This window comes from Callithrix jacchus, chromosome 18 (assembly GCF_049354715.1).
Source record: "Callithrix jacchus isolate 240 chromosome 18, calJac240_pri, whole genome shotgun sequence".
In the NCBI taxonomy this organism is placed as follows: domain Eukaryota; kingdom Metazoa; phylum Chordata; class Mammalia; order Primates; family Cebidae; genus Callithrix; species Callithrix jacchus.
The window spans coordinates 41361123-41380844 of NC_133519.1; the positions used below are offsets into that span (position 1 = coordinate 41361123).

The 19722-nt window shown below is 43.2% G+C and overlaps 1 protein-coding gene across 1 annotated transcript in view; it reads left to right on the forward strand.

Annotated features, from left to right (window-relative positions):
• The first annotated feature begins 988 nt into the window (after positions 1-988).
• Positions 989-19722, forward strand: part of LAMC2 (laminin subunit gamma 2) — a 61550-nt gene continuing 42816 nt past the window's right edge. Inside the window, exon 1 of the mRNA XM_002760282.7 lies at positions 989-1206. Within this exon, the coding sequence (XP_002760328.5) occupies positions 1128-1206 (79 nt within the window). The 5' untranslated portion in view covers positions 989-1127. The remainder of the gene's footprint in view (positions 1207-19722) is intronic.

The following is a 19722-nucleotide window of genomic DNA, read 5'->3' on the forward strand; positions in this document are numbered from 1 at the left end:
TGTGAAAGAGTTTGGTGTCTGGATCGTCTGTCTTATTTAATTCAACCCAATATTTATTAAGCACCAACTGCAAGCTAGATGCTATACTAGGTAGGAATATAAAGTGGGCCGGGGATGGTGCTCATGCCTATAATCCCAGCACTTTGGGAGGCCAAAGCAGGAGGATTACTTAAGTCCAGGAGTTCAAGATCAGTCTGCCCACCCCAGCAAGACCTCATGTCTACAAATAATTTAAAAATTAGCTGGCTGTGTTGGCACATACCTGTAGCCCCAGCTACTCAAGAGGCTGAGGTGGGAGGATTGCTTGAGCCCAGGGATTGGAGGCTGCAGTGTGCTCTGATGATGCCATCAAAACACACACACACACACACACACACACACACACACACACACGAAAACGATATTCAGTCTTTATAGGGAGGTTGGCCAGTCACCAGGTAACTTTATGAGTTGCTAACCCGGCTAATCAGGAAGTTATGTGGACCAGGAGGGGAACCCTCCTTGCTCCAGCCTGGAGAAAGGAGGCTGCTGTATTTCAAAGAGAGGTTGACCCTAAGCTGGAGAGTGGAGAGGACCCTATTGTGACTCTCAGACTGACTTGTCTTCCTTGATGTCCTTTAAGCCGGAGCTGATTTGGGCTGCTGCTTATTTGTGAGTTAGGGCACTTAAGATTGGGCTTCCCAGTTTGAGGAAGGGGCGGGCTCCTACCTACCTCTGTGAATCTGCCCCGGACCACCCCGGGAGAGAAGGAGGGCTCCGGGGACTCTGGCGCATTCCAGGCGAAGGCTCCCGGGCCACAGCCTCTGTGCCACACCCTTGGCCCGGGCCAGGTGTGCGCCCTCCTCGCGGCGAGGGGGAGCAGGCGGCTGCGGGGAGCGCGTTTCCAGCCCCGTGTGTCTCGTGTGTTTGTCAGCCTCTGGAGGGCTGGGTCCTCCTTATTCACAGGTGAGTCACACCCTGAAACACAGACTCTCTTCCTGTCAGGACTGAGTCAGGTAGAAGAGTCGATAAAACCACCTGATCAAGGGAAAGGAAGGCACAGCGGAGCACAGAGTGAGAACCACCAGCCGAGGCGCCGGGCAGCGACCCCTGCAGCGGAGACCGAGACGGCGCGGCCCGGCCCCACCATGCCTGCGCTCTGGCTGGGCTGCTGCCTTTGCTTCTCGCTCCTCCTGCCCGCAGGCCGGGCCACCTCCAGGAGGGAAGGTGAGTCGGCCTCCGCGAGGAAACGTCTCAGCCTTGGGCTGAGAACCTGCCTTTCTCTGCAGAAGGTGATAGCTGAACGTGCCTCCGAGGATTCCCACTTTGTCCAGAACTTCGTTAGAGCTCCCTTCTCCTCCCCTAGCTGGGGCTTCTCCAGAGATTCATTTTAAATGAAACGAATGTATAAACCTGTCTGCTTTTTAAAATAGGAAGCCAATAGGCTGTGCCAAAAGAGGATCTTCCTTACTTTAAAAATGTTCCTTTTTGATTTCTTTTTCCGACCAAGGGACGCACACCTGGCCCCCATTTAATGAGTAATACGTCGTTATTATATACGTTCTTTCCCCAGTGTGTGCTTTTATTAAAGAGGTTTTGGTGGGAATGTTTCCCATGACTGTGGACACCACAAAGATTGCAAAGGAACCTCTTCAATAATCCTGTAATTCATGTTTCAACTTTGGGATGGAGAAATGAGACTTCAGAGTGTTAGTAGTACCCTTAACTTTTGCATAATGTTACTTTTCATAGTATTTTCATGTAATATTCATTCAACAGGCATTTATTGGGCACCTGTGTCATACATCATCTGATCTTATCTAGGGCACCTAGTTGGCTCTCATGCATAAGTTTTGTTCATGTAAACAAAACTTTGTGAGAACCTAGCAACTGTTAACTGTATGCATGTGTCAGCTATGACAACACTTTATGGGTGTTTTCCTTGTCACTTAGTTCTATCGATATATGCCTGTTTAATTGCCCTGGTATTTTATGTTTATATTGCCTCCTGCACCTGATGGCATTTCAGTCATTTTTCAATAGGTCCAAGGTCAAGAGCCATTTCCACACATGTGGGTGCATGAATATGAGATAATGCTCACATGCACATGGAATTGTATAAGCTATTCCCATATTATTGTGCAGTCCGGGTGATGCTGGCCTGAACTGGATTTGAATGGCATGAAAAATGTTTGAGCATGTGTTTGAATGCATTGCTACAATTCTTTTTGTCTAAAATAGTCTTGGAATTAGCTTCTAACCCATCATTTCTGACTACCATTTTCAAAACCATGTATGATTGTCACCAGAAAAAGGTGGGGGAGGGGAGTAACTATGTGAAATAATGAATATGTTAATTTTTTACTGTGTATATTGAAACAATATCTTGTATACCTTAAATATATATAGTTTTAAAAAGTGATAAATACAGGAGGCTGAGGCAGGAGAATTGCCTGAACCCAGGAGGCGGAGGTTGCGGTGAGCCGAGATCGCGCCATTGCACTCCAGCCTGGGTAACAAGAGCGAAACTCTGTCTCAAAAAAATAAAGTGATAAATAAAAGGTTCTGAAAATGATCATGTAGGTTAGAGATTCTCTTAGGGCTAGGATAAGAAGTCTCAGCCTAATGGAAGACAGCCCCAAAGTAAGACTAGTCTCTATTAGAATTTAAAGGAACTGCTTATGGATCAACTACTTGAAATCTCTTGATTTGAAAAATGAGAAAATGGAAACGTGTTTCTCAGGGCCACACAGGCAGCCACTGGCAGAGATTAAACTGGTGCTTGATCCATGGGCTCTTAGGCTGGAGCTTTTTGAGCCACATGATAAAAGTAATAAAGAAATAAGATACATCTTTTATGTATGAGAAGTAATTATTGAAGCAATTTTCTTGTTGGCTATAGTTGAATGCATATGTGTGTGTTAGCATTAAGGAAGAAAAATAAATATGTAGGATGCTATCGATTGTTTAATAAAATCAGGCTTAAGAGAACAGAGCTAGGACTCTCACTTCTTAAAGACAGACCAGCTTCTGGGCATCCATCTACCTCTTGAAGTCAGAAATGCCACTGAGGCTCATTTCCACTTTCCCCTTCCTTGGAGACAGACTAAAGTTTTATTCTCCTTCCTTAGAGTCCTTCATTTTGGGATTCAATGGGAATGTGAAGTTTGTTGTCAGAGTAGAACACACATGCTTTTTCATTCATGGGATGCTGGGATGTGCTAGAAGTTGGACTGAAAATATGGTACCCGCCATGTCCCAAAGTGACCATGTCTGAGTGTCCTGTGGGCCGCACATTTGAGAACCTAAAGCAGTGATGTTGCTTCCTGGTTGTTTCCTTGCAGTAGAAATTATGGCAATAGATGAAATCAGCAAGACTTTCAGGGCTGGACTCAGCTAAAGCACAGGCTTAGAGTCAGCCAGACCTGGCTTTACATTTTGGTTCATTCACTTACCAGTTCCTTATTAGTAACACTTGCTATTCACTTCTTTGTTGTTAAATGGAGGCAATAGTACTTCAACCTTATAGAGTGTTTGAAAGGATGAGCAATGATTGTAAAGTGCCTTTAAATCACTTTAAAAAAATTAAAAATCACTTTAAATCATTTTAAAAATGCCTGGAACCACATTTCTTTAAAAAGTCCAAAGCCAACAGTACAGTGTAGTGAACTCTTATGCCCAGAGATCATAAAGAAAGACCAAGGCTCCCCTTCAGGATAGGATTGCCTGGTGTGAGCTAAAGTGGCATGTGGCTCCAATGATCTGGATCTTAGTTCACAGTAGGAGGTAGGACTGGAGAAGGACTGAGAAAGAGATAAGAAAGAGACTAGAAGCATAACCACCAATATGCACGTGAAGGGCTTTATGTGCCAGGCTGTGCCTGCAGGCAAAGAAGAGCTGTGAATGGTTCATAAGCAGGAATGAGTGTGACTGGATTCAAGTTTTAGAAAGGTCATCCACTCAAGGGCTTAGAGAATGCAGTGGAGCTAGGGGAGCTAGACAGATGATGACTGCAGTAATTCAAACGAGAGATGATGAAGGCTTTCATCATGGTAATGAAAGCAAAGAGGAAAAAGATTACAGGGACATTTAGAAGGTGAAATATAAAGAATCTGGTGATCTAATATAGGGATATGTGTACGGGAAAGCTGTGAAAAATAAGGAAGAGTCCAAGATGGTTCCAAGGCTTTAGGTTTGTACTTGGTTAGACAGTGATGCCATTAAAGGATGAGGACTGTAGAAGGATCAGCCCAGACCCAGTGACTTATGCCTGTAATCCCAGCACTTTGGGAAGCCGAAGTGGGTGGATCATTTGAGCCCAGGAGTTTGAGACCAGCCTGGGCTACATGGAGAAACTCCACCTCTAGGAGGCTGAGGCAGGAGGATCACTAGAGCCTGTGAGGGGGAGGCTGCAGTGAGCTGTGATTGCACCATTGCACTCCAGCCTGGGTGACAGAGCGAGACCCTATCTCAAAAAAAAATTTAAAGAAATAAAATAAATATGCAATAAAAATAATAAAAGAGGGATCGGATTTGGGAACAAGGTTGGACAGTGGGTAGTGAGGAAGGAGTGAGTTCCTGTGGGGATCTGTTGAATTTGAGATGCATATAGAGATGCCCAGCAGTTCCAGTGAACAGTTGGAACTATGATTTTGAAGTTTAGAAGAGAAATTCGAGATATAAATTTGGAGGCTCACAGGTAGAAAGCAAAGTGTTGACCACAGATGAGATTGCCTAGGATATGGAGGTAAAAGAAACCTCGACACTTAAAAAAGAGATAGAGGAACAAGGGAGCAGAATCAAGAGGAATGAGCACTGAGGATAGAGGAGAATCAAGGAAGGAGAGGGTTTTGTTAGTCAGAGGAAGGCTGTCAGCAACATGGCAGAAATAACTGGTATTCAGATATCCAAATATGCATATGCAAAGAATGAGGACTAACATGACACTCCTGGATTCAGCCGTCATGTGAGTTTTGAAGCAATTGTTTTTCTAGAATGGTGAAATCAGAGTCCACAATTATTATAGATCACTAATTTGGTTTTCCCCATGCCCTGATGCTAGAATAAAGATGCTGTGGATAGAGGAAGGATCCCTGGAAACATTTATGCTTCCTCATAGATTCTGTTATTGAAATCATTGAAGTGGTATAGCATCATACATAAAAGTACAGGCTCTGGAGTAAGACTGCCTGGATTCAAATCCCAGCCCTGTCATGTACCACTGTGGGACGTATATATTGTGGGACCTGGGCAAACGACTTCACCTGCTGCTTGGCTTCTACATCTCTAGAATAAGGATAATAAATTGAAATGACCATTACACAAAAAGCACTTTGTACCTTACCTGGTAAGCACCCACTACATGTTAATAGATTACTGTTATTGTTACGGCTAACTGCCCTGTCAGTACTGAATTTGGTATATCGCCTTCTGTGTTTTAAGTGGTAACATTTTTGAAGGGGCTCCTTTTTACTCTCCTTCATCAGACCAAGAAAGGTGCTGAGGAGCCTTTCTGCTCAGCAGAAATGAGCCCCAAGTTTTACCTACTGAAACAAGGAACCCAAAGCAGGTTGCAGTTTCAAGATTGGATCTCGTGTCATTCCTTCTTGCCTTTTTCATCCACCAGAGCTCATCACATACAGACTCAGCAAATCTATTGCTTTCTAAAATGTACTTAAATGTAGGATGACCCCACAAAGATGATCTCTCATTTCCCAATGGGAAGAACTTCCCTCACATCCAAAGAAAGGATTTGGGCAACTTGATTATGAAAACATTTAGCAATATAGATGTAGTAGTCAAATGTCTCTTTATATTTAATTTAGTAAACTAATTACACAGATATATTGAAAGTCACATAATTGATGAAACAATATACTTAGAAGTATTGATTTGTTCACTAACATTTCATGATGTGATTATATTCAAATTATATTCTATTATATTCATCTCACCAGATGACTTGAGATATAGTACTGTTTGAATCTGTTTTTGATGTGGTCACTGGAAAGTACATCATTTATCCTTCAGTGTATATTGTGATCTTCACAGCATAATCACTCTAAAAGGCTTATATGCAACAACTTTCAGCACTCACAATTATGAAGGCATGCACCATTATGAGAATTGTTTAGATAGCTGGTCCCCCTTCTTACTGATAAGTCTCCAATACATTGATTGAGGCCATTTTAGCTTAATGTATCTTCTTCAAACAATAATAAAGTAATTGAGAAGGTACCCTATAATATGCAAGATTTTGAAAGGACTTAAATATGATCTTTTTTTCCTGAGAGATAATTTTGGAAAAATTAAAACTCTACCTTATATTCAAGCATATACAGTAAGCAGAGCTATAGAACTGGGTTGGAGGTGGGCTGTAAATTCCCATGTGGGCTTAAATTCTGGTGTTCTAAACTGGGGCAGCCACTGGTTCAGCCCCACTGGCCTAAGAAGCTGAGAAAGATTGTTGATTTGTGATTACCCTTTATGGGAAAGTCAGGGCATAAAGTTAAGATGTTGAGAAAATCCTGGGAATATTTTCCCATTGAAGTTCTTAATGGCTCAAACTTAATGACTTTTTTTTTTTTTTTTTTGGTTCTGGAGAAATTTGTAAGGGCAAGATTTGAATCATCTATTAGAGATCAGTGTAGAGGGTTAGGTGCGGTGACTCATGCCTTTAATCCCAGCACTTTGGGAGGCTGAGGTGGGCGGATCACCTGAGGTCAGGAGTTTAAGACCAGCCGGCTGGCCAACATAGTGAAACCCCATTGGTACTAAAAAAATGTAAAAATTAGCTGGGTGTGGTGGCGTGTGCCTGTAATCTCAGCTACTCGGGAGGCTGCGGCAGGGGAATTGCTTGAACCCCTTGAACTCGAGAGGCAGAGGTTGCAGTGGCCCAAGATCATGCCACTGCATTCCAGCCTGGGCGACAGAGTGAGACTCCATATCAAAAAAAAAAAAAAAGATCGGTGTAGAAATAGAGGGGCTTCATGAATTCTGAAATACTCTCATTTAGTCACAAATTAAACCTAGTAGGTGACTGAATCATTACTGGGCTGTGTTCTAATATAATCCCCAGATAGGTGATGTAATATTTGAATCATGTCCAAAGCCGAAGGCTAAGTCTTTTCTGTCTGTGGGTGACTGTATGTCTGCGTATGTAACTCCCAAAGAAGCGTGTGCTTCTTTATGTCACAACTATGGAAGTAGGAGAGAATGGTTCTTCCTCCAACACTGATCTGTGTAAGAACTTGAGTCTTTCCCTTCTTTTGTATCAGGTGAGGGGTGGAGATCAACTGGCCAAAGGTACATGGATCCTGGACTTCTTCAGGGCTTATATTCACAGAATTCTAACTGTGTCTTTTTATTTATTGTGGGGGAATGTATCTCCGCATTAGAAAAGAATCAAATTGCAGCCAAATCATTTCCCACAACTAACTTAAAACTCAGACAAATCATCCAAATGCTCAGCTGCATTGATGTGGGGCATTTCTTACAAAATATTTTATGTTTCACTGCTTTTTTCTATTATTACAGTATCGTAGAACTAAAATAAGAGTGGGCCTCAGGGGTTCTCTACAAGAGCCTCTCATTTTATGCATGGGAAAAATGACACCCAGTGAGGTAAATTAACTGCCCAAATTCTTGTTGTTGGTCATAGCAAAGCTGGGCTCCAGCACATGTCCTCCTTTTTTAGATAGGAAAATCAAGGCACAGAAGAGTTACTGCCTTGACCAAGGCCAGCTTTCAGCTGCTAGTTTAATGTTCTTTTTCTGAGATAATTCCTTGGCATATTTCTCATTTTTCTCTCTCTTTTTTTTTTTTTTTGAATTGGAGTCTTGCTCTGTCACTCAGGCTGGAGTGTAGTGGCACGACTCAGCTCACTGCAACCTCCGCCTCCCAGGTTCAAGCAATTCTCCTGCCTCAGCCTCGCGAGTAGCTAGGATTACAGGCATGTGCCACCACACCCGACTAATTTTTGTAATTTAGGAGAGATGGGGTTTCACCATATTGGCAAGGCTGGTCTCAAACTCCTGACCTCAGGTGATCTGCCTTCCTTGAACTCCCAAAGTACTGGGATTACAGGTGTGGGCCACTGCACCTGGCCTGAATTTTCATTTAAACTAATTTTCAAGCTTGATGGAACCTTTATCTATTGTTGAAATATCACCTGTGTTTCTAATGGAGACATCTATCTCCTGTCTTTTCAGAAGTCTCCATTTGTGTATGTGAGTCAATATATTGGCCTTTCCTTTAAAAATATCAGAGAACAACAGCACAGCTCTAGTTCATGGGACGTTAATAAAAGAACAGATTTCAAATTGCCAAGTTTCTTCTTCCCTTTGTTCCACTCTGCTGTCAGCTTGGAATTGGCACCAAGTGGCTCCATTTTAAAAAATAGGATAGTTGATATACTGCGATAAGACTTTCTGTCTTGTAATCATTGTTCTTTAATGACTGTTGACATTTTTATCTGTATATACTTAGTTGTGTCCAGACGTTATTTCTCTCTCCCTGCTACTGACCATTTAAGTTTTGGAGTCTCTCAGGAAGAGGTCAGTTTCATGGCCAGAATGCCGTATAAGTTTTATACATATTTACTGCTGTTTCAAGTCTCTGCCTATTTTGCTCGTGATAAAAGGATAGTTTTTGGTAGGGGATTCCTAGTGTTTAAAAATAATTTTTTGGGCCGGGCGCGGTGGCTCAAGCCTGTAGTCCCAGCACTTTGGGAGGCTGAGGTGGGTAAATCACGAGGTCAAGAGATCGAGATCATCCTGGTCAAAATGGTGAAATCCCGTCTCTACTAAAGATACAAAAAATTAGCTGGGCATGGTGGCGCGTGCCTGTAATCCCAGCTACTCAGGAAGCTAAGGCAGGAGAATTGCCTGAACCCAGGAGGCGGAGGTTGCGGTGAGCCGAGATCGCGCCATTGCACTCCAGCCTGGGTAACAAGAGCGAAACTCCGTCTCAAAATAATAATAATAATAATAATAATAATTTTTTATCCCAAATAGCCTGGCCTACTTTGGGAAGGCAGTGAATCCAACAGTAATCTGAAGATGCTGCTCTTGCCTCTTCCAGACAATTGTAGCATGTTAGGAGAGGATCTTCACATTCTGAGATCTGCAGGGAGCAGGGGAGGGGCCACAGTGCACCTGCCATAGGAAGTGGTAGTGGAGAAATACCATATTTGTTCTATTGAGATGTAAGATGCTCCCTGATGGTGTCTTCATGGTCCAGTCTCTTCTCAAAATGCTTGTTACTTCTCTTTATGGATGTATAAAGGTAGTTCGGTTCATAAGAGCTCATTTAATTCATTCTTCTGATTTTAGGCAATACAGTGTTTTTGTTTTTGTGATGGAGTCTTCCTCTGTCACTCAAGCTGGAGTGCAGTGGTGCAATCTTGGCTCACTGCAACCTCTGCCTCCTGGGTTCAAGCAGTTCTCCCACTTGAGCCTCCTGAGTAGCTGGGATTACAGGCATGTACTGCTACGTCCAGCTAATTTTTGTATTTTTTAGTAGATGTGAAGTTTTACCATGCTGGCCAGCCTGGTCTCCAACTCCTGACCTCATGTCATCTGCCCTCCTTGGCCTCCCAAAGTGCTGGAATTACAGACGTGAGCCACCATACCCAGCTAGCAATACAGTTTTAATTCATACTTTTCAGATAGATTTTTCTTTTCAGAAAAAATTCTGTAAGGAAGATGCTATAAATGCACTCCATGCATATTTTCCCAACATTGCAAATGTACATGAATTACCCTTGTTCTTTTGTGAAGACTGAGAACTATATAATGAATGGTATGTAGTCAGCCCACACACATACCTAAGTGCTTGTATGTTTGTGAAGGGATGTAGTGACAGCAAAAAATCTGTGCCTCATCTCCTTGCACAAAAAAGTATTGTTCACAAAAGCAATAAGGGTTTAAAAAGGAACATTTATTGTTTTTTTTTTTAAGAAACCAATGAAACATAAATTTAAATAACTGAAAAATCATGGTTAATATATACTCCAATTATCTTCAAAAGGCATTTTAGTACAAATTAGAATGTCCTTTCTAACTTCTCTTTATTCAGACACATCATACATGATTTCCTTCCTTTTGGTCCTCTTTGCTTCAAGTGTTTACCTCTAGCTTTCCTGGAATCTCTGATTCCCTTTATTTTAACTGCTTCTTAGAGGGGCATATGATATCTATTTCTAGGCCCTGCAAGAAATGTCCAAAGAACACTATGCTCTTTGAATAACAGTCGAATGTTCTTTCTATACTGGAATGCTTTTCTTTGTAGGTCACTTCACAGAAATGTGGAATCCTCTATTTCTGTGGTCAGAAGAGTGTGGAGTTCCATGCAGGTAGTTGCTCTCATATAGAATCGTGCCACAATCACTTCCTGAGTCTATGCTGCAGTGACAACAGCTGTCTTGTGGTAGAGCCTGTGGCTTGACAGCACCAGCTAACTCCCTAGTGTCCTAACTTTGCCTTCCCTTTCACCTTGGAGCTTACTCAGACTGAACCCTCAGCCTTCACCTCTACCCTCCTCTCCTTTGCTAGTCAGATACAACATGGTGTTCACTGGGACTTTCTTCCCCTCTTCTCATTGTCTACCTAGCCACTGGCATACCAGTACAGTGTCAGCGGAAGGCATCTCCAGGTGTGAACTGCTGATGGAGTCCTCACTAGGCTGAGTCATCTGTGGTCCACATGGGTACATTCCCAAGTCTAGGTTGTAATATAATGTACTATGAACTCTCAGTGAAACAGGTGTCTCCTCTGAAGCCATAATCATTCAAAAGGAAATGGTAGTGATCTGAGTTTCATTGATGACTTTGGACTATTTAGAGTTGAAAAGACTGACCCATACTTTATGATTCAAAATTGCCCATGTGATTAAAGAACTGAGCTCTGCTGTTCCTCTCATCCTAGCACTTCCTGCTGCAGCCTTACTCACATTGCTTAGACATTCAAATGTCAACTGGTGCCATACCCTTTATTTAAATGAAACAAAGTTGTCTGGCTGTGGTGGCTTAAAATGTGGCTATGAAAAATTTGAGAAGGAAGACTGAATTCAGTTAAAAACCTTAGTGAGAGAAGTACCATTTCAGTTTTCTTATTCTAATTAGTAAATATATTGTGACATTCTTTTAAAAGATAAAACTGGAAGCAGATGTTCACACATTAAACAATAAAGTTCAAGGCCAGTTTAAATGCTGAAGTATTCAGATTTTATTTTAAAATATCTGCTTAAGCTGAGAAACATATTAAAACTTGGAAAGAAAAATTCCATGTGGGAGGTCTTAAAACTAGAAAAATCCTTATAAGCATTTTTATCATCACATGTAAATACAATAAAAATATTCATCTTTTCATCTTGAATATCTCAGATTTGAAGACACTGATTTTTACGAAGAGGATCATAGCTTCTGATGCCTTTGGTATCACACTGATAGGTGTATCACACTGACAGATGTGTCCTGGATAGGAGTATCCTGCTATAGGTTGCATAAATAATATGCAATCTGAATATTTGTCAAAATTATTTATTTTTGAAAAAATGATTTTTTTTGAGATGGAGTTTCGCTCTTGTTGCCCAGGCTGGAGAGTAATGGCTCTATCTTGGCTCACTGCAGCCTCCACCTCCTGGATTCAAGTGATTCTCCTGCCTCAGTCTCCCAAATAGCTGGTATTGTAGACACGTGGCACTATGCCCAGCTAATTTTGTATTTTTAGTAGAGATGGAGTTTCACCATGTTGGTAAGGCTGGTCTCAAACTCCTGACCTCAAGTAATCCACCCACCTCGGCCTCCCAAAGTGGTAGGATTACAGGCATGAACCACCACACCTGGCTGCTAAAAATTTTAAAAATACATTAGGATAGATTTCTATTTAAAGAACACTCTCAGTAATTGCTTTCATACTGAGAACAACCTTTGCCAGATTTTTTAAAGCTGGTATACACAACTGAAATTTTATTCACCATCTTCAGTATAGCTTTTTATATTTGGACTTTCCATTGAAAGGCCTCATTATAGGTGACTTTATGGAGGCTCAAGTTGCTATCTTTGAGTTTAAAGGAGTTGTCAGTTTACATGAGAGCAGTCTTTCGACTCAGCAGAAGGGAGTGGTATTCAATGAGGTATACTAAGATTCGGTTTTTAGAGTAACTTCTTTGAAAGAAATGAAATGGGGGACTAGTTGAGATTGTTACTGACTCGTCTCTGTCCCCAACTCCTCTGTGCCCACCATGACGATTTTCTTTTACAAAGCAAGAATTTTAAGAAGCAGAGTAAATGAAGACATAAAATGAAGTGTATATGAATGAATGGAAGAGAGATGAAGATGTCCCAGTGGTGAGCGTTACATGAAATTAGGCTGGAAAAATAGATAGGATAAGACCATGATAGTCCTTGTAGGCAATATTGAGGATTTCTGGTGCTTAACTTCAAAGGAAAGGAAAGAAATGAGAGAATATTAAGCAGAGAAGTAGTGATATAATTTGTATTTTGGAAAGATTTTCTGATTGCTGAGTCTGAAGGGAAGCAAAAGAAGTTGCAGGGACTTCAGTTAGAAAGTGGTGTCAGGTGAGAGATGATTGAGGTTTGGTCTAGATATGGCCATAGTGGAGATGGGCTTGACTGGATTTGAGATATTTAGTGGCTTATATCAACAAAATTCTGTGTTAAATAGGCAGGTGAGAAAGATGGAGCACCTGTAAGGATAGCTTCCAGCTTTCTGACTTGAAGGCATGGTAATCACAAGTTTGGTTTTAAACAGGTTTCATGTAACGAACTTTTGAGATAACCAGTTGGAATGTAAAGTGAGCTGGGCGCAGTGGCTCATGCCTGTAATCCCAGCACTTTGGGAGTGTGAAGCAGGCAGATCACTTGAGGTCAGGAGTTTGAGACTAGCCTGGCCAACAAGGCGAAACTCTGTCTATAGTAAAAATACAAGAATTAGCCAGGTGGTGTGCACCTATAATCCCAGCTACTTGGGAGGCAGGAGAATTGCTTGAATCCGGGAGGTAGAGATTGCAGTTAACCAAGATTGTGCCACTGCACCCCAGCCTGGGCAATAGAGTGAGATTTTGTCTCTAAAAAAAAAAAAGAAATGTAAAAGTAATAAGTAAATAAATAAAGTGGATGGCCGGCCATGGGGACTTGAAGTTGAGGATGAAGTCTGGGCCAAGGAAGTATCTTGGGATGTCAACACCCATGATGGTTATTGAAGCCCTTGCCATGGATGAGATCACCCGAGGAGAGAGGCTGAGACCGAGTTGCAGAGGTTAAGAACCAAGCCCCGAGGAGCACTGACATTTAGAGTGGGGCTAAGGAGAGGAGCCGCAAAGACTTGAATAGGGAAGATCAGAAGGCAGGCAGACACCTGGTAGTATGACATCATCATATCCAAGGGAAGAGAGTTGTACAAAGGAAGGAGGGAAAAAGATCCAATGTCTCAGAAAGGAAATGAGGGACACAAAATGCAGGAAAGGAAACATAGGGCACATCACTTTTCTCCAAGTAAGGAAGAGAATTGAGCATCATCCTTGTTGGTTTTTTGTTTTGTTTTTTGAGATGGTGTCTTGCTCTGTCACTAGGCTGGAGTGCAGTGGCACAATTTCAGCTCACGGCAACCTTTACCTCCCGGGTTTAAGCGATTCCCCTGCCTCAGCTTCTCGAGTAGGTGGGACTACAGGCATGCACCACCATGCCTGGCTGATTTTTGTTTGTATTTTTAGTAGAGACAGGGTTTCACCATGTTGGCCAGGATGGTCTTGATCTCCTGACCTCGTGATCCTCCTGCCTCGGCCTCCCAAAGTGCCCACAGTGCTGAGATTACAGGTGTGAGCCACTGCGCCAGGTGGAGCATTGTCCTTAAATGGTTTATAGTTGGACTCATTCACGGGAGATTACAGGTAACATTATATAAACTTGCTGCTGTTTCACCCAATCAGTTTTAGTGCACTAAGCAGCTGAAATGGTAGCAAGAGCAACAAAGCACTACGTAATAGCAGCCAGCACACGCTGTCAGGTTTAAACATGATGCTCAAATTCCTAGCTCCTGACATCTTCCCATAGAACCGCCAAGTACACTACCTATCAAGGCTGCCTGAGTGCTGCAAACAGATCTCATGCTCTGAGGCCTGCCTCATCCCTTGGCCCTCCTCCCACACAGCCCTGGCCTGGCTTCCCTTCGAGATGGCAGGCAGAAAGCATTGCAGCTCTGGGCTCACAGACCACAGAAAGGCGGGCAGTCCTGGGGTGGAAATAGTTCATCTGGTACGAGCAGCAACCTGAAAGTCCCAGACTCTTAATCTCATTGAAAATCTCATGTTCCTCTCACAGTTCTTTCTGTTCCTATGTCATCATGGATAGTTTTTGGTTGAAACATTAGATTTTTTACACTGAATGCCATATATATAGACAATGGAAACTTTGTGTATTGTATTGGGGAAATTTGAAAGTAGGCTTCTGGACTTCAGAGAGATTTCTGTATGTTCAGGTTCTTGTTTGGCTTTTCTTAAGAGTCAGAGTCGATATTCCTTCCTTCTTTCTTTCCTTTCCTCTTCCCTCTCTCCCTCCCTCCCTTCCTTCCTTCCCTCTCTCATTCCCTTCCTCCCTTCCTTTCTCTCTCCTTCTATCCATCATGCTGTCCACCATCTTTCCATCCATCCATCCATCCATCCATCCATCCATCCATCCATCCATCCAAGCACTGCATTAGGTACCGTGGGGATATAAGGTGAGAAATGCTGTAGAGGAAATAAGTCGTAGATATAAACAATGATGACACAGGATAGAATGAGGCAAATGCTGAGAGAGGTGAAGATTAAGTGCTCTGGGCAGTCACAAGAGGGAGAAGCTGTCAGAGGTTATCCACAGGGAAGTGCACAGTCTGATTTATGCATCTAAAAAGAAGGCTGTACCTGGAGATGGATTTAGGGAGGCTGGAAGCAGGGAGCGCTCCTGATGAAGGAAACAGCAAGCCTAAAAGCCAGAGGTGGGAAAGGGTTAGTGCAGCCTAGATCTGTGTGTTGGAGCCCAGTGAATTCTTGATGAGGTGAAGTTGGTAAAGTTGACAGGGGCTACATCTGCAGAGTTTTGAAAGGAGTCTGGATTTTTAATTTTATCATTTCTGTTAAAGCGCTAAGAAGCATGATGACTTCACAGCTTTATAAAGGTAGCAATTAGATCACCTTAGTGAAAAGCAGAGCATGTTTTTCAGTTTAGAACAATAGAAACAGGGCTGGGCATGGTGGCTCACACCTGTAATCCCAGCACTTTGGGAGGCCAAGGCGAGCGAATCACCAGAGGTCAGGAGTTCAGTACTAGCATGGCCAACATGGCGAAACTCTGTACTAAAAATACAAAAATCAGCCAGGTGTGGTGGGCACCTGTAATCCCAGCTGCTTGGGAGGCTGAGGCAGGAGAACTGCTTGAATCTGGGAGGCGGAGGTTGCCGTGAGCCAAGATGCGCCACTGCACTCCAGCCTGGGCAACAGATCGAGACTCCATCTGGCAAAAAAAGAAAAAGAACAATAGAAAGAGGACCTGCTTATACACAAACAATCATATGTATGCCAAGTGACTGAAATTTATCATAATTGTATGCCTCAAAAGGGCACTATTTCTTATGGGAAATTTAAAATGAGATCCCGATGAACTGTTACTACTGATGGTGATTATTCCAAGGCCTTGCCCTGAGTACAACCTGAGGAAATATTTTCTGTTTCCTTTTATTCTCCTAAGGCCACAGCTGGGAAACCGCCTTTGCCCCTGTGCTTCCTGTCCTAACCTGTTGGAGCTGCGTGTTTTAGTGAGGGGTGGGAGTGTTGGGAAGCGAGCCGCAGGGATTCTGCCAGCCTCACTCTATTGTTTAAGGAGGTGCTCCAGTTGCTTTGATCTGTGTCTCCAGTGAGCGTGGGTGGTAGTGGGTGGCCCAGCCTGCGTCTGGCTGCCTGGTGGTCTTTCCTAAGAAGCACCTTGAGGGTCAGCGACTGTGTGCTATTATAGTTATTATTATAATAAATGCTTCAGTGCCAGAGAAGCAGCATACAGCAGTCAGATGCAATTACCATCCACACTTTACTAGACTTAAAGAAATGCGTGAAAATCTGACTCAATCTGACTCCGTTTCAGATGGGTTTATGTAGGGCTTCAGGTGAACTTGCAGAGTCTCATTTCTTTGGCTGTGGAGAGAACCCTGGCTGGCAGAGTCAAGGATTGTGGGGGAGCTGGAGTGAGAGGGCAGAGAGAGGAGAGGATGAAACCTTGAAGAGGTGTCCCTGGCTTTGTACAAATGAATAGTCAAAGGCATGAAGGACAGAACCTAGAACCAGAGTTCAGCGAAAGATGGAGAAAAACCTGCTTGTTTTGTTTACTGACCCGGGAACGGCCTCAGGTCTGTTCAGGGTTCAATCTGATTTTTTTTTTCCGAGGATCTGCAATGATATCTTAATGCCAGGTCCCGAACCCATACCTGGGTCCAACACACACATTCTTGCATGAGTTTTAGAATGCACCAAGCTCTTTCCCACCTGGGGCTTTTAGGCTTGCTCTTTCCTTTGTAGGGACACTCCCTGCTTCCACCCTCCCTAAATCCGTTTCTCCATAACATTCTTCTTTTTAGACGTGTCAATCAGATCGTGCACTGATTCCTGTCCAAGCAGGAAAACATGGATAATATGATACATGCCTGACACAGGCAAATCGTTTTTTTTTTTTTTGAGACAGAGTCTCACTCTGTCGCCCAGGCTGGAGTGCAATGGCATGATCATGGCCCACTTCAACCTCTGCCTCTCAGTTTCAAGCAATTCTCCTGCCTCAGCCTCCCAAGTAGCTAGGATTACAGGCATGCGCCACCATACCTGGCTGACTTTTGTATTTTTAGTAGAGACAGGATTTCGCCACGTTGGCCAGGCTGATCTTGAACTCCTGACCTCAGGTGTTTCACCCACCTCGGCCTCCCAAAGTGCTGGGATTACAGGCATGAACCATTGTGCCTGGCTGCAAATAGGTATTAAATAAGTATTTAATATCTTTGGCAAAACGAAACAGTAGCAACACCCTTGGCTGGCCTGGCCAACATGGTGAAACCCCATCTCTACTAAAAATACGAAAATTAGCTGGGTATGGTGGCATATGCCTGTAATCCCAGCTACTCAGGAGGCTGAGGCATGAGAATCGCTTGAACCCAGGAGGTGGAGGTTGCAGTGAGCCGAGATCACACCACTGCACTCCAACCTGGTCGACAAAGTGAGACTGTCTCAAAAAAAACACACACACGCATACACACACACAAAATTAACAACTTCCTTCTTTGCAATTTTACTGGCTCATAAAGTCTGAGTGTTCAAGCACCCAGTATAGCCTCCCTGTTAGATGTGATGGTTAATAAATTAATAAACTAAATATACATCTCATTGACCAAGGATAAAAGAAAAAAGTGGGAAAAGGGGGCTTAAATCAGCAAAATGAAATCTACTGCTGAGGCACTTTGGAAAGAAAGATGATTTACCAGGAAAGGGTGAAAGAAAATCTGCAATGAAGTGATAGGTATATAGTTTGATATATTTGTTATGCAAATAATTTATAAGAAAAACACTGTGCCCAATAGATTAATGGACAAAGATCATGAACCGGACAAGTATGAAAATAGAAATAAAACAGCAAACGGGCATATGACCCTTTCCACCGTCCTGCCCACACATCTCACTACCTCCCAACTTCCCATTCCTTTCCGCTGCTTCATATATTTCTCCTTAACAGACATCACTATCCTAATATTCTCTCTCAATGTTACTTATTTATCTTGTTTATGTCCTTTACCCCCAAACTGCATGTAAACTCCATGCGGGCTGGGACCTCTGTTGGTTTTGTTTGCTGCTGTGTGTATCCCATTGCCTAGAACTCAGGGAAGGTACAAGATGCCCATCTATGGATTTTTTAAGTTCAACAGAACATTCATTTGTTTGTTTGTTTAAAAAAGCACTAGCCAGGCCGGGCACGGTGGCTCACACCTGTGATCCCAGCACTTTGGGAGGCCGAGGCAGGTGGCTCACGAGGTCAAGAGATCGAGACCATCCTGGTCAACATGGTGAAACCCCGTCTCTACTAAAAATACAAAAAATTAGCTGGGCATGGTGGTGTGTGCCTGTAATCCCAGCTACTCAGGAGGCTGAGGCAGGAGAATTGCCTGAACCCAGGAGGCAGAGGTTGCGGTGAGCTGAGATTGCGCCATTGCACTCCAGCCTGGGTCACAAGAGCGAAACTCCGTCTCCAAAAAAAAAAGGCACTAGCCAGGTGCAGTGGCTCATGCCTGTAATCCCAGCACTTTGGGAGGCCAAGGCGGGCGGATAATGAGGTCAAGAGATGGAGACAATCCTGGCCAACATAGTGAAACCCTGTCTCTACTTAAAATACAACTATTATCCTGGCATGGTGGTGGGCGCCTGTAATCCCAGCTACTCCTGAGGCAGGAGAAATCCCTTGAACCTGGAAGGTGGAGGATGCAGTGAGCCACGATCACGCCACTGCACTCCAGCCTGGCAAAAGAATGAGACTCGGTCTCAAGAACAAACAAACAAAAATAACCACTAAATGCCTACCATGGGCCAGGCACTGTGTGATATAATAGGGCTTCATTTTTCCTTTTTCAGAAGCATGAGATGTGTTTTCTACCTGTTAGAACTGCAGAGTTGAGTGCAAATATTTGCCTGCGGACATAGCTTTGTTTCAAAAAGATTTTTTAAAAAAAATTTTGGCCAAAATTTAAAAAATCAGTAGATTTCAATCCCAAAGCCAGATTTCTGTCTTCTTTTAAAAGAAGAGTTGATGCTGACTACAGCAGGCATTCATTGCATGTGGCTACAACTGGCAGGGGGTGGGTGGAGTGCTGCTTCTTACGCCCTTTGGGTAGAATCCCTACCACTTCCTGTTGTCTTACTCTAGGCCTGGCAGTGCCCTTTGGCAACCAGTGTGCCCATGGTAGTAGTTGGGCAGGTGTTGATCACAGACAAAAAGACCACGTACAAGCTATTTTATTAAGCCCGGTTTCAGGAATATTCTAGAATTATAATTATTAAAGTCTCCCCCCTCCCCCAGTTGCAAGAGTAAATCATAAATGGTTTTAGGGAAGTTAGTCTCAATTTGGGAGATGATTTGAGAGAGACCATATTTCAAACACATCAATGATAAAAAGCATCATTCCATGCAAAAGGAGCCTGGAACTAGCTCTCCCATCATTCTCTTGGTGGAAGAATTTCAAAGACTCAGTATTGAGTTAAGTGCATTGCAGCTGGGTATTTAATCTCAGGGCAGCTTGGTAACGTCAGAGTCCTGCAGGCAAGGCTGTAGAGTGTCTTCATGGAGTTCTCAAGCAATGCAGATACCCAGGCCAATATGCTCCCCAGACATGAGGCGCATACATTCCCTCACTCTAGATGGCACAGCTCTTGGCTTTAAGGGACATCCATTTGAAAGAGAAAGGGGTATGTATGCAATAGGCTTGGAACCTGTTGGGCAGGTTCTGGAATGGAGATATTGGCTAAAGACCTCCTGTCCCTGGAACTATAATGCAACTCTATTGAAGGCTGTGCATTTAAAGGACAATGGGACAGGCCTAGTAGCTCATGCCTATAATCCCAGCACTTTGGGAGGCTAAGGTGGGAGGATTGCTTGAGGCCAGGAAATCAAGACCACCCTGGGCAATACCATGAGAACCCGTCTCTACAAAAAGTAACATATTG